The sequence below is a fragment of the Neolamprologus brichardi genome, chromosome 15 (genome assembly GCF_056152115.1).
Source record: "Neolamprologus brichardi isolate AB-2024 chromosome 15, ASM5615211v1, whole genome shotgun sequence".
NCBI lineage: Eukaryota > Metazoa > Chordata > Actinopteri > Cichliformes > Cichlidae > Neolamprologus > Neolamprologus brichardi.
The window spans coordinates 35,950,148-35,964,258 of NC_142118.1; the positions used below are offsets into that span (position 1 = coordinate 35,950,148).

Genomic DNA, 14,111 nt, shown 5'->3' on the forward strand with positions numbered 1-14,111 from the left:
ACCAGAAACTGCTTAGGTGATGTGACACCAACATGCCAGCTTATTGGAAAGTCGTTACAGAAACCACTCGCCAAACAGTTGGGGAATACACATTTTTCCCTAGAAACCAATCGTGGTACCGGGGGTCGCCCGTCAGCATCGTTAGGATGATGTGACTGCGCCTAAAGTGATGAAGTTTAACCGGTCACCCGTTTATTGCGCTTTTCCTTCACTGGATTTCTGCAGCAACATTTTGACTTTGTGAATAAGCACTTTGTAACTTCTCATTGACACAGATCACATAAAAACATCTGCCGAATTTACTCTGCACAACCCATTTCCACTCAAAATCAGTGTAAGCTTTTAATGTGACAGTGAACAGGAAGACAAATCCATTACAAATGTTTTTATTATAGGGATTAATAGAGTAAACATGCCAGAATTCAAGACAGTACTTCACTGTTGAGAGTTACAAGATTGTTAGACTCAACTTTTTCTTAGATTTTGATTTTTCTATTCAGACTAATAAGAAAAAAAGTTTGCATTAGTTAAAAAAGTAACCATGTAAGAAATTTAAAAGTAGGGTTAAAACAAAAACATGCCCTGGGCACTCATTACATCTTCCTGAATCAGGATATGTTCAGAGGAAACCTTTAGTGTCAATTTCCTTTATTTCTTAAGAATACTCTTTAATGACTTTTGAGTTCATGAACAACAAACCAAAGTTACAATTAGTAAAGTAACAATGTGAGCCCTAATTATATGCCAGTTTTCTCCAACCATGCTCTTGAATCACATCAGTACAGGGCTACAGGTTATGTTTAACTAAACTCTGGTAGCAAGAGGCTTTTTAATGGGAGACGTGTTTGATGTGTAATCTTATCGCCTGGATTTTGCAGCTTCCTGACAGAACAAAGAGCTTTTGCGCCAGACTGAATGGTTGACTTTGAGCGGTAAGTTTTCGAATGAATCATAGCACGACTTAGGTCAATGATTGGGAATTTTCCACCAGACAGAAAGCTGTCAGCTCTACCTGCCACAATTGTTGCACAAACATTACCCAAAACCAGATAAGAGCTAAAACATTCACAGACTGGATCAGTGGGAACCGTTTAAACCAGAAAACAATCACACAGAGGGCAGCAGAGGGACAGCTTATAGGAGTAAAAGAAGAGTCTGTATTACATAATTAGAATATTATATCGCAGCATATACAGACTTGTTGTGTGTGTGTGTTACTGAAGGGGAAACGGGGGGGATGGATGGTCATTCAGCAAAGGATGAAATGGGAAAAAAAAGGAGGGGATGCTCATGGATGAGAGGGGGGAGGAAAAGGGTATAGAGTTTCCTGTCCCGTTCCCTCTCCTCCTCCCAGAAAGGTCACCAATGAGGTGCTCCGCACCACCTCAAAGAATCCCAGTCCACAGGAAGTGCAAACCCTCGCTCTCTGGAGATTTATTTACAAAAAAGAAAGAAAAAAAAGGCCATGGATGAATGCTTTGCTCTTACACACACACACGATGAGCAAGCATGCCTGTTAACATCCCTTCACCCCTCCCTATCTCCTATCCTGCTTCAATACAGACTCCTACGACCTTCCCTTTCTCTCTCTCACTCACACATGCGAGGTGCTAACGCTTGACGAAGGGTTAAGTGTGCGAGTGTCTGTTTTATTGGCATTACTGCCACAGGATCCATTACAACTCTGCGCTGTTGATCACTGGATGCTAATGGCTAGGTGTAATAGCAGCAGGAGGCTGCAGAAGGACAAAGAAATAGAGGGCAATAGGACAAAACTGCAGGCATGCAGGGGTGACACCCCTGCACCCCACACATGCAGACACACACCCCCACAGATGAGCGCCTGGTTTCAGTCAAGATGGAATCTATTATTCCTTTGTTTCCCTGCAGCTTCTGGAGGGAACTGAGCCCAGCTAAGAGGGAGGAAGGGTGGGAGGTTGTGTGTGTCAGTATGTGTGTGTGTGTGATAGGGAGGGAGGGATGCAAGAAAGAGAAACAACTGGGAGAGTGATCGAGAGAGTGCTAAGGGGAGGGGGCAAGCCACATGTCTGTGTGTGTCTCCAAGTGATGATGTGTGTAGATGACCAATCATTAAGGTCGAAGTGAGACCTCACAGAAAGAAGGAGACTGAGGGGGGGAAAGGAGATTGGAGAAGTGATAAAGAAAGAGAAGGAGACATAAAGACGACCTCCCCGACACCCACACCCAGAGATTACTGACAAATGTCTGTTTACTCTCATAATTATCAAATTGGGCTTTATTAGGTTTCACTAGTTTTAGCCTTTATCTTTATGGGTGTTGCTGTAAAGTTTAAAACGATTATAAATACTAAGTATGTGGTTATAGCAACAACAAGAATCAGAAATTCTTTCCTCCATCCACAACTTTCCTTATGAATATTTTTCATATATGTATATTTTTGTCCTTTTTATGGAACAGATGTCAACAAACATGATTATAACATGTGCATGAGTCAAATCATACGTGTTTGCATTATTATTATGTTATCAGGGACACCAAGTACAGCAGCTTAAGTATTTGTACTCATCACTGTTTTTTTTTTGTTTGTGATGCTGTTTGACATCACAAGCGTGGTGGGATGGACAGTTGGCAGCTAGGAAGGACAAGGGAAATTCTGGCTTAAAACAAGTAAAGATGGCAAGAAATAAATTAGTGAAGCTTTAACACAATAATAATTTCACTTTAATCAGAAGAAGCTGTGAAATATGAGCAGCTCCAAAAAAAAAATTTAAAAATTAATTATGACTAATGGCTGATGATTCAGTCTCTCAAGAAACGGTTAAAAAAAAACATTATAATTAATTTAAAAATCTCAGCTGCTCCATAGGAGGGTCACAGAGGGTTAAATGGCAGCTTCTGATGGAGCAGAATATGTGCATTGTGTATATATCGTGTGTGTGTGTCTGACACACAACTATGTGGAGTCTGGTTACAATCCAGCTCAGGAAACACCTCACTGCCCTGTCTGTCAACATGTTTGTGTGTGTGTGTGTGTGTGTGTGTGTGTGTGTGTGTGTGTGTGTGTGTGTGTGTGTGTGTGTAGCAGTAAGACCTTATAAGGCTACATGGCTGATGGCTGCTCAACAGTTTCAATAGCAGGCGAGAAAAAGTGAGAGAGATGGCAAATGAAAATAAAACGAGTTAAAAAGGGGGGGGAGAGGGGGAGAAAACAGGAAATGTGAGACTGAATGAATAAAAAGGCACAACCCAGACGGTATAAGGCAGAGCGGGGAGGGTGAGGAGGGGGGAATGGAAAAGGTAACAGTACAAGAAAAAAAGAAAATGAGACAGATAAATGGAACAAGAGGCCAACAGGCTGCATGCCTTCCTCTCCTTTAGCCCATTACTCATCTTAATGCTGCATCTCTTTTCTCTCCTCTCTGCTTCTCCAAATCTGTGAGCAACAGGCAGTGTGAGGCATATCAGATTTAACACTTAAAAACTTAATTTGGGCACAGATCATCCAAAATAGTCAGGTAGGGGTGCTCCATCAATAGTAAAATGCCAAATTATTCTAATGACGACTCTTGGCTATTCTAATGTCAAGGTTGATGGTTTTTTTATTCAGAGAGGAACCGTAAAGCTTTTGGCAGAGATTCAGGATAAATGTCTTTATGGAAAACTCATATAGCAAAAATGTGTCCTCAAGACCTCTGGGGACAAAAAAGGGCACATAATGTTTGTGATTTGTATTTGGCTCTCATCTTACGGATGGATTTTATGTGGGAGGGAATAAAGTCTGGTGAATACTTTTCCACATCTGCGCAAATCAATAAAATGTGTTTGAAACCTGAGCCATTTAAAAGCAGCTTAAACCCAGAGTCACTGTAAGCAACTCTTCCCCCTGACAGTCACCTGAACAGTCAATGAGGACAGAGGGAGTTTTGATTGGTCGGTTGGTCACAGGACGAACAGTGACCTCACTGATGGACACTCAAGCCAGTCAGTCGCAGAGCGACGTTATCAGCAGCTCCTAGTTACACATGACAGGAAACCCCAAATGTGGGTTTTTAAAAAGCTAAAAGATTACATAGAGCCCCCTCAAGCCAATTTGAGCTTAAAAACATTAAATTATCCCAAAGCTTGCCACATGAAATAGCCAGTCGGATGCTCCGTGCAGCGACATGAAGCTTAATCACATTCTCTTTAACCCCAGAAATGTATTTAATCGACTCGTAGTCTAATCCATTGAGTTAGCAGCTACTAGTCAACTAGAAAACTGGAGGGGGGCAGCTTTATTACATAGATTAGTCTGGATTTATCCGAGTTTATCCGACTTTTTTCTCTCCCTCTCCTCTTTAAACTGACAGGTCAGGATTACAACATGATTGACATTACTCTAACTCTGCTTTACCATTCGAGGGAAACAACCACGCTCCCAACACACTTGACTGATGAGGATCTGCTCTCGGGCCTCTTTTGGGAAACTCATTTGGAAACCAACATTTTTCAACTCCACACATCAGGTATCACACAAAGCTGCAGGAGGAAAAGAAAGAGGCAGGAAACTGTGTTTAGGGAAATGGCCTCTTCCTGTTTTTCTGCCCCGATGAGCTGATCTAGGAGTTTTGGTAAGAATCCACTCAGAAACACCACCTGCTGACACGAACGCGCTGTGAAGCACACAGTGGCAGGGCCCTGACCAGTCTACAGCTGCTGAAATAGCGTGCGCTTTCTGTTGCTCTCAGTGCTTTAAATGAGCATTCACACAGGAAGCAGTCAAAATCATTCAGTGTAATTAGAATATCACAGGATCTGCTCGGGTATGCACCTTCACAACAGGACTAGAGATGTTCAGACGAGGACTCAAACACAATAACTGGGGTAATATACTGTGTGTGATCGTTGGTGTGAATATGGTACCTTGATGTCAAAGTTGCATTCAAACCGCTTGATGAGGACGATGAAGTTGCCCGTCAAGTTTTCCTTCGGCGGGGGTTCGATGGGCTCGCAGGCATTTTCTGGTCGAGCGCCAATCAGGAAGCCCTGTGGGGATATTATGAAGGGGTAATGTGACTTCCATCCAAATTTATCTTTATTTGGTTCACTTATATCACAAGTTAACAAGAATTAGATCACGTTTTCAAACTTCAAACATATCTGAGGCGCCATTTTTCAGTCCTTTCCAAGATTTACATTGTTGGATCTGCGTGTGCCTGTGTGTGGTTAACATGCGTCAACAACAGAGTTTTGTTCCTTAACCCTTTAAGACCTACCATAGAACCAAGTCCGCCAGAGCTTATATTATATTTTTACATGTTGTGGAGCCATTTTTGGGAGCATTTCAAGTTGCTATACATCAATACAACCATTACAGCCTAGATTTTAATAATATGTATGCATTAAGTGCATAGTAATTACATAAATTGCAAAAAAGTGCAATAAACTACAGAAAAATTGAAAATTGTTTTTGCTTTTTTAACATATATTTCTAGTTAGAGAAATTTAAGAGGCTTATCCCTCAAAACTGTAAATACAAAAAAGTTGCACAAAATAGTTTCCCACCACAGGAAATTTATTTTGAGTGTCTTCATAGTTTTATTTTTGAAATAAACCAATTTTTATATACTGCAGGAAAAACAAAAATAAATATTATAGTGCAAATTTGCAAAAAAGCAGCATATGCATCAAAATAAACTATTTCCAGCAGTGCAATATGAGTCCTAAGCATCCCAGAAACGACACAGAAAGTCATAAAGTCAAACATAACTTTTAAAAACACCAGTATAGGCTCATGAGGCCCTGATGGTAAAAAAAACTAAATTTCCGCGAAAATGACATCACTTCCGGTTTCGGGCAGGTCATGGCGGACATGTAAAAGTTCGCGCTGAAGTCTATTCCAACTAGGAAGTGTTATGAACAGCTGATCGGATCGGCAAAGCGTTTTTCTGGAATATTATGTTTGTGTTGCTGCAAGCGCTTTTTATGCAGTTTTTGCAAAGTTATATGTGGAAGGAAACTGTGACCGAGGACAAGCTGATGGCATAAGATGCAAGTACAACTCCTCCGGTTTCATATGCAAAAAAAATTATTGCACTAGCTTACGTGGTTGCAGTGCTACCGGGATTTAAAAATAGTTACGCAAAACAGAGCGTGCTGCTCCGACAGGCTTTAAAGGGTTAATCTAAAGCTTTAAACCTTTCTCCTCCTAGATAAGCAGCATCCATCAAGAAAGCTGGAGAAAATAAATTGCTGGTTTGCAACCCCTACATGCACCATATTCATGTGACATTGTGATGCATGTATAATGAATGCAGAACTTTCCACTGGAATGAAGACAGATACATATTACAGTCAGCTACATATCAAGGATGCTGTTGTTCTCAGATTGTCTCAAAAATCTGATCCTCTTTCTTCTTCTCTGCTGCTGCTTCCTGCCTTAGTCACATAGCCAACAACAGCTTTGAAGTGACGGACGAGAAGAAGATAGTGAGAAGAAAGAGAAAGCCTGGGAGTGATAAAAGAAAGATACAAAAGCACAGACAGCAAAAGATACAAAAGATAGCTGCAGACAAAATAGGAAAACCAGAAAAAAATTGAATGGAGACAAAAATAGAAGTGACTAAGCAAAGAACCAGATGAGATGCATGGAGAAGAAATCAACACGAGGAGAGCTATTTCAAAAACCTCTGCCGCTTTAATGGAAGTGTAACTAACACCAGTGTGTGTGTGTGTCTAAGGCAGGGTGGTAGACAGGAAGTGTGAGCTGCTGTGGGACTTTGGGACTCTGCCTTCACTTCCATCGCTCTGTGTTTCTCTCTCTCACGTATACAAAGCCAGCCCAGTATATCAAAGAGAGTCAGCACTTTCTACCACACACGTAAGGCCAGCTTCAACCAGCAGGAAACTGATATTCTTTGTGCACATCTTGCCAGCTGCCACACCTCTGTGCCTCCAGAACACCAGCTGAACGCAACACGGGAAATGCCAAACAAATCAGCTGGACGTTAACGACAGCACGGAAGAGAAAGCTGCTGACTAAAGGCAGTGTCCGGTTTTAGTTTAACATTAACGGGAAGATGAAATTCAAAGACCAGGGAGCTCTCTGAAATATCACAGACCGGAGGAACGTGAGGAATCACCCGCTTCCCACATTGTCGTCACCTCTGGGTGCCTCCAGCGCAGCCCAGCCTTGCTGTTAAATGACATCACTGTGCTACTGCCTCACATTCCTCCTGACTCCTGAAACCAGTGGCAAGAGCGCCCTCTGTTGTACATAAAAAGCAATTTAAAAAAGACCCCCAAAACATCTGCAAGTACTGCAGAAGGCAGAGACAGGAGCCGGGGAGGAAAGAGGAAATACCTGGGGGTGCATCCTGAAAATACAAACCGAGATAACACAAATGTTCTGCTTGTGCAACAAGAGCGCACTTAACCAGTAGACGATATCACCTTAAATTCTAACTAAATCAACATCTAGGCACTTTTAATTAATAATAAAGACAGTGCACCTCAGCTGTGATGCTTCCAGAGATGTGAAAAAGGGGTAAACACATTATAGATAAAAGAAATTTTAAAAGTAACTCTTAAAAAGCACTAATTTATCCCGTAACAGTTTTTTTAGGCCATCATAGCAAGAAAACCACATGTGGAAGAAGCACCATCTGAGGACAACTCATTTAACATGATTATGATGGAAAGAATGCAGCGGTTCAAATATTCTTACACAAGCACTTTTGCACAACTAACCAGCTGCGAATGTCACAAAAAACACAAAGAAGAGGTGGGACTGCAGAGCTGCTGCGGTAGCAGCAATTAACCCAGCAAAGCATTTTCTTTAAATCTCGCTTCAAATAAAGGCTAATAATTAATAAAACCTGTTAGTGGAGTAGCGCTCTCCAAAATAAAACTGATAATCACATTTAAAGAGAGTCAGCGTTAAATAGGATCAGAAAACGATTTAATTTCTTCTCCTACTGACTAGAGTACAAACAACTGCAAAGAGTGCTAACAGAGTGCCTAAGTGCCAACAAACTGTGGGACTTTGTGTTGTTGCAGAATTCAAGAGCCAAGCCAACTCTTTCAAATGATTGCACAGTGATTACACTTAATCCCGTCAGTGTAAATCTCACCACAGGGCTCGTTTGCAGCTTTGCTCGGGGTTGAGAGAGATAGAAACAAAGCAATTAATACCGAGGCTCTCTGTAAGCAGATTAAAACCTGTGTGATTCCACTCTCAGATATGATGATTTTCATTACTTCACCTGCATAAAGCACTTCAAAACCCGACCTCATGCATGACCAGCGAGCTTGTCATGCTGTCTGAGTGAGAGCTTGCTTTTATTCAGACAGACACTGACTTCACCCTGTTTAGTCTTACATTTTGGTTTTGGGACAATCTTACTGAAACTTATTGCACTCATCCTGTACAGAAATAACGCTGACGCAGTACAGCTGCAGTGTACATGTGTTTAAAAAAACAGTGGTATGTTTCTGGGTCACATTTTATTGAGGAAATGTGTATGTCCCAGAATTAGACAGAAGAGATTCTGGGTTCATTAACTTCTTGAGATCTTGTTGAGATCACATCTGAGGAGGCAGAGAAATCAACCCAGAGCAGCTTCCAGCTGTGACTGAGGTAAAATAGTAAAATAACACTATTTCCATATCATTGTATATTCAGTACCAGGCTGCATTTTGAGCTATGAGCACACTTGTTGTCAAACGCATGCCATTTCCATTTATGGCCTGGTTAGGCAATAGGCACAAAGTTACTCATCACACACATATTACAGCTTAAAGTTGCCAAAAATTATTGTCAGCAAAATACAAAAAGTTTTCATCTTCTAAAGTAAAAAATTCTAAATAATCTTCACACACAGAAAGAGTATAAAGCTTGATCAAGTCATCCAGACACAAACAATAATTAGAGCCATCTGGTGCAACCCACGTGCTGTAAGGCTCAGGTCTGAATCTGACCTGAGATCATTCCCTGGTCGTCCTCTCGGCTTTCCTGCCTTCTCTCTACTGTGGTTTAACAAAAACTGAGGTATAGTACAGTAATCACTGCTATGTGCTACAGTAATGATATATTGCACTGTATTTGTAGTTTAAAAAAAAATCTAAACAAATACTGATAAGTTTTTTTAGGTTTTTGACTATTTTTTTTGAATTAGTCTTTGAATGCAGCATTAGATCCATTTAAATCAGCGGTCCCCAACCTTTTTTGCGCCACGGACCGGTTTATGCCCGACAATATTTTCATGGACCGGCCTTTAAGGTGTGGCGGATAAATACAACAAAATAAAACTAGTACCGGTACCGAAAATAAGAAGATTTATTCATAACACACGTGAAAAGACCCAGGAAAACCAAGTTAACGATAAAAACGATAACAAAAATAACGCTGAAAACCGATAAAAACTATACATTTCACACTTGAGCCTCAACTCTCGCGGCCCGGTACCAAACGACTCACGGACCGGTACCGGTCCGAGGCCCGGGGGTTGGGGACTGCTGATTTAAATAATAGAAGGTTCTTTATTTTTAAACGGGTGCCTGAGGATCATTTAGCAACAACAACACCAGGCGTAGCTGTAGTCGGTCACCATCTGCTGCTGCATGAGCTAAACCGCGGACTTTCCAGAGTAAACTTTAGCGAGGTGAAACTGTGTCTACTGACCAGGCCCGAATTGGGGAAATGAAAGTGGGTGAAAAAAAAAATAAAAAATAAAAAAAGGAATGAAAACAAAACATCTGAAACTGCGGTGGTATGCAAATAACTCAACTGCATAAAGGAAAAAAGGGGGAGGAGGGGGGGGGCAGTTATTTCTAGTTGGATTTATTGTTGTCTTTAAAAAAATAAATAAATAGGAGGTCACAGTACCCGGATGATTCCTTCCAGAATCACCTGCAGAGCTGATAAAGACTAAAACTTTCCATAATGGTGAACTTTGTACAATACTTGACTTCACATCACATGCTGGTGCCAAATGGTATTGTAATTGCTCGTGTCGGCAATAATATCACAACTAATCGTAAGCTGCTGCCAACCAGTCACCTTGCACTTCTAATCCAGGTCTGACCAGACGTGAACTTTGATCTCTCAGATATAAAATGTCATCACCAAAGACTGGACAGAATCAAATCTCAACATCCAGCTGCAATTTCCAAACGCCTTCGGGCACTTTCTGTTGTCACAGGACATTAAAAAAGAGGAAATATAGAATCTTCAATCAAATGTCAAAACCCGATGAAAAAAAAAAAAAGAAGTTTGTTGAGCTTCCTGTTCCTCGAAGTAATTCTTTCATTTCCATTTTTGCTGTTGCAAAGTTCTCCCAAAGATTTCAAACCAAAATTGTTTCAGTGGGTGTTCTTCTATACCACAGGTGTCGAACTCCAGGCCTCGAGGGCCGGTGTCCTGCAGGTTTTAGATGTGTCCTTGATCCAACACAGCTGATTTAAATGGCTAAATTGCCTCCTCAACATGTCTTGCAGTTCTCCAGAGGTCTGGTAATGAACTAATCATGTGATTCAGTTGTGTTGACCCAGGGTGAGATCTAAAACCTGCAGGACACCGGCCCTCGAGGCCTGGAGTTCGACACCCCTGTTCTATACAATGTCTGCCATCATTTTATCCAATCAGACAGTGGAGTGTTTACACATTCCAGGAGACATAAAGCTCTTGGCGGTTGCATCAGCAAGGTACCCGGTGTAAAATTCTTTAATCTGTGAAAACTTTGTCAAATTCACTTAAAAATTTGAGTTTTGCTAACAAAACAAAACATGTTTTATTTTGTCAGAATGAAGTTAAACTTGAAATCTAACCAGTCTAATCAATATAACCAAATTTCAAAGAATTCCCTCAGAGTGATCCCGATGTATAATATTCACTGGTATGGGACGGATGGAGAATCAGACAACATAAACCTCTGCCGACGACTGTCTACAGCACAAAAGGCATAAAAACAACTTAAAATCACCAAGTAAAAAAGTATTTGTGCCTATACATTCACCTTTGAATGTATACATGCTTTGACTACACTAGCATTAAAAGGAAAAATCAAACCTTCACCAGTTTCTGCATCCTCAAATCTCACAGAACTTTTCTGTCGTGCTGCACATTAACCCCATCTCTGTGTCACCCTGCACGGTGGGTACAGATATGTTTGCAGTAGCTTTGCATGGAGACTGTAAACAGCCCACGCTGTGCAAGTGGAAACAGCGAAGGCTCTGTTTGAAGCCTCGTCCAGCCCCAAGGGGGAACCCTCTGGAAACAAGCTTCTGCTGCCTTGTGATGCCAAAGGTTTTTATTGGCATTGCAGAGGAGCAAGAGTCTTACAGTCTAACAAGTTCTTAACAAACACTGCAAGTAACGGGAGTATGCATTCAGAAGGAACTTTGGAGGTGACACTGCAGTCTACGACCCCTTTGCAAGAATTTTAATAAGTAATAATTTCCAGTTCCTTAATACAGGCTTGTATATAAATGGCTCTAACAGTTTTACACCAGACACCAAGTGCAAAGGTGCACTGTATACGTGTTAAAAGGAAGGATGTGGTGGGAAAAGAAAGCCAAATTACAAACACGTGGCTGTATGCCTCGCCCAACTAGCCAAGTTCATATTCAAGTTGTTGCAATCCTACAAGAATCATTTCATGTCATGGTGCTCTTAAATTCAGATAAGTGTGATCAATACATACGACTGAGTAGAGATCATTTAACTCGAGCATTAAACAGAAAATACGAAACAAGGCACAAAGCATGTCAATATCAGCTTGGTGTGGTGTGGAAAGCCTTTGTACGATAACAACAAGCGAGCTCTTCACTGTGGGAAGCACCACAATAACCCGCTTAGGCAGCAGACATGAATCACCCCTTCTGTTTGGGAGCTTTGTAGGAGAACCACTGAGAGGACTGCTGGTTGCACAGTGTCATACAGAAGCCTCACAACAACACAGATCATTACAATCCTCAACACTAAGCAACAACGGTTAACAGCACCTTCACCACATATAATTAAATCTTAACAGCTCTTCATTTGAGCCCATCTGGGGTGTGATCTGTAAGTCTCTGTAGCAGAGTTGCACGTTTTATAAAAATCAGCCTTTCATGTTGGCAACTAGTTTGTTTTCTATTGATATTTCCACTGTTTTCATAAACTTAGTCATGTTAATGCAATTGCATTAAAGACTACACCCATTTAAAAGGTTTTTTCTGTCACATGTATCAACACGTTTTGTTCTGACTGTACATGTAAGGATCTTTACTTTGCTCAGATTTCAGGACATGTAAAATAGTTTCCTCGCGTTTGGGAACTTTGCATCTTAGCTGTTTAAACTTTAATCCAATGGAGCTGTAAAGTGAAAAATTCCCAGCAAACATCTAAGCCAGAAGTCATAAAAACAAACCTGATGCACTCACCTTAAGTCCATCACTGGGGAGCCGGTAGCCAAACCTTGCGGGCAAATCATCAAAGGTGTCCGTTTTGTTGTCAAATGAGAACTGAAAGAAAGGAAAACTAATTCACCAGCAGTTCAAGACACTTATGAAAACATAAAGAGGCAGGTTTAGTTTCTTAATCTAATGGTTTTCCTTTAAGAAGCATAACTGGTCTTCTAAATGCGTTTGTGTAAAGGATTACTTACAGCAGTGATGTCGGCCTCCACGGGCAGCAGGTTGAGGAAGGCGAAGAGCTGAACGGTGAAGATGGTGTAAATCTGTGTGGCCGACAGCATCAGCATTCCCAGGGACAGCAGCATCTTGGCATCACTTTGCAACCCCCAGCTGCTAAGCCACTCACTTATAACGACACGAAGCAGGCACACAAATGACCACGCACGCTGGCCTGTAGCTGGACCCCGAAACGCCAACTGTTGTGGTCACACCTGGAAACGACATCGGTGTACACTTAGACCCATTTTAAAAGCCTAAACACCAACAGCTTCATTTCAAACATGAACAAGGTGAACAGGACAATTACATCATATCCATGGTATTATTTCACCAAATCTGGCAACCTCGGGCACACTAAGCAGTCATATGACTATGAACTCCAAAGTCAATCCAGATTCTGCCCATCAAGCCATCGACACCTTCACGCTAAAAAAAAGGGTGGTGTGTTGACCAGTCGCAGACAAGAACAGGTCTAACGAGGAGCAAATAATAAAACTAAATAAATGAGAACTTAACACTTAACATAACAATGGGTAAAAACACAGGTGAATGCAAAAAACTACATAAAAGGGATACTGAAGGTAGGGAGAAAAAGGGGGGGGGGGGGATAGCAAATTTCAGAAAAATGGCAAATTTGCCAGGAATAACTCGGAAAATAGCATTTTTTTGTCAAGGAAACTCAGCGCTTCACACATCAGGTTTACTGTCCACCATGCCAATATTAGATGACCTAATTAAATTATACTTTTTAAATGGACTTAGCAAAAAATATTTGTGATTTTAGCTCAGTATCACCACATTATCATAAGCAACAAGTCTTTAAAGAAACTTTGTGAATCGGGTCTACTCAGAAGTAATGATTTGAATGAGGTGATAGCCTTTGTATGAAGAACTACAGCACAGTGGACTGATGTAAGAATATTGCTGGTTGATTATTATATCTCTCTGAATTTTACACCCTTCCCCCAAAACTACAAAATCTTCTATTAGGTCAACAGGAAGCTTTATAAGAGGCCTCTAGGTCTATAGAGGCCCATAGAACAAAAATATGGATCTGAAAATGCTTACAGCCAGAAGACTAAATAAATAAATAAATAAAGCAGGGAATAAAGTTTATTCCAGGGTTTAGACAGTTCGTAGAAACTAGTCCCTCTTAATGTCCAAAGACCTTCTAGGAATCAGGTTGTTCTCTTAGAAGAGAACTGACAGATCAGCAGATAAGTCTTTGATATATGTTCACAAGTCAATCCTTTAATATCACTGAAAGCCAACAACCAAACCAGACGCTGCTTTCTTAAATTCAAAATGCTTTTTTTTCCCATAATTTAGTCCACAGCAGAATTCAAAGTGGCCAAGTATCAGGTTTGTCAAACACATGAGCTACAGTGCCTGTCAGGTTTCATCCGTCGACATATTAGACTGTGTGATGACGCTTTCTAATGCTTAGAGATTGCTGCAGCAATGCATAAGCATAA

General features: G+C 41.0%; 1 protein-coding gene across 1 annotated transcript in view; it reads right to left on the reverse strand.

Annotated features, from left to right (window-relative positions):
- Window positions 1-14,111, reverse strand: part of rnf13 (ring finger protein 13) — a 40,723-nt gene that overhangs the window by 22,274 nt on the left and 4,338 nt on the right. The window contains exons 2-4 of the mRNA XM_006791967.2: window positions 12,609-12,848; window positions 12,385-12,465; window positions 4,885-5,007 (exon numbers count right to left, since the gene is read on the reverse strand). Coding sequence (XP_006792030.1) covers window positions 4,885-5,007; window positions 12,385-12,465; window positions 12,609-12,722 — 318 coding nt within the window. The 5' untranslated portion in view covers window positions 12,723-12,848. The remainder of the gene's footprint in view (window positions 1-4,884; window positions 5,008-12,384; window positions 12,466-12,608; window positions 12,849-14,111) is intronic.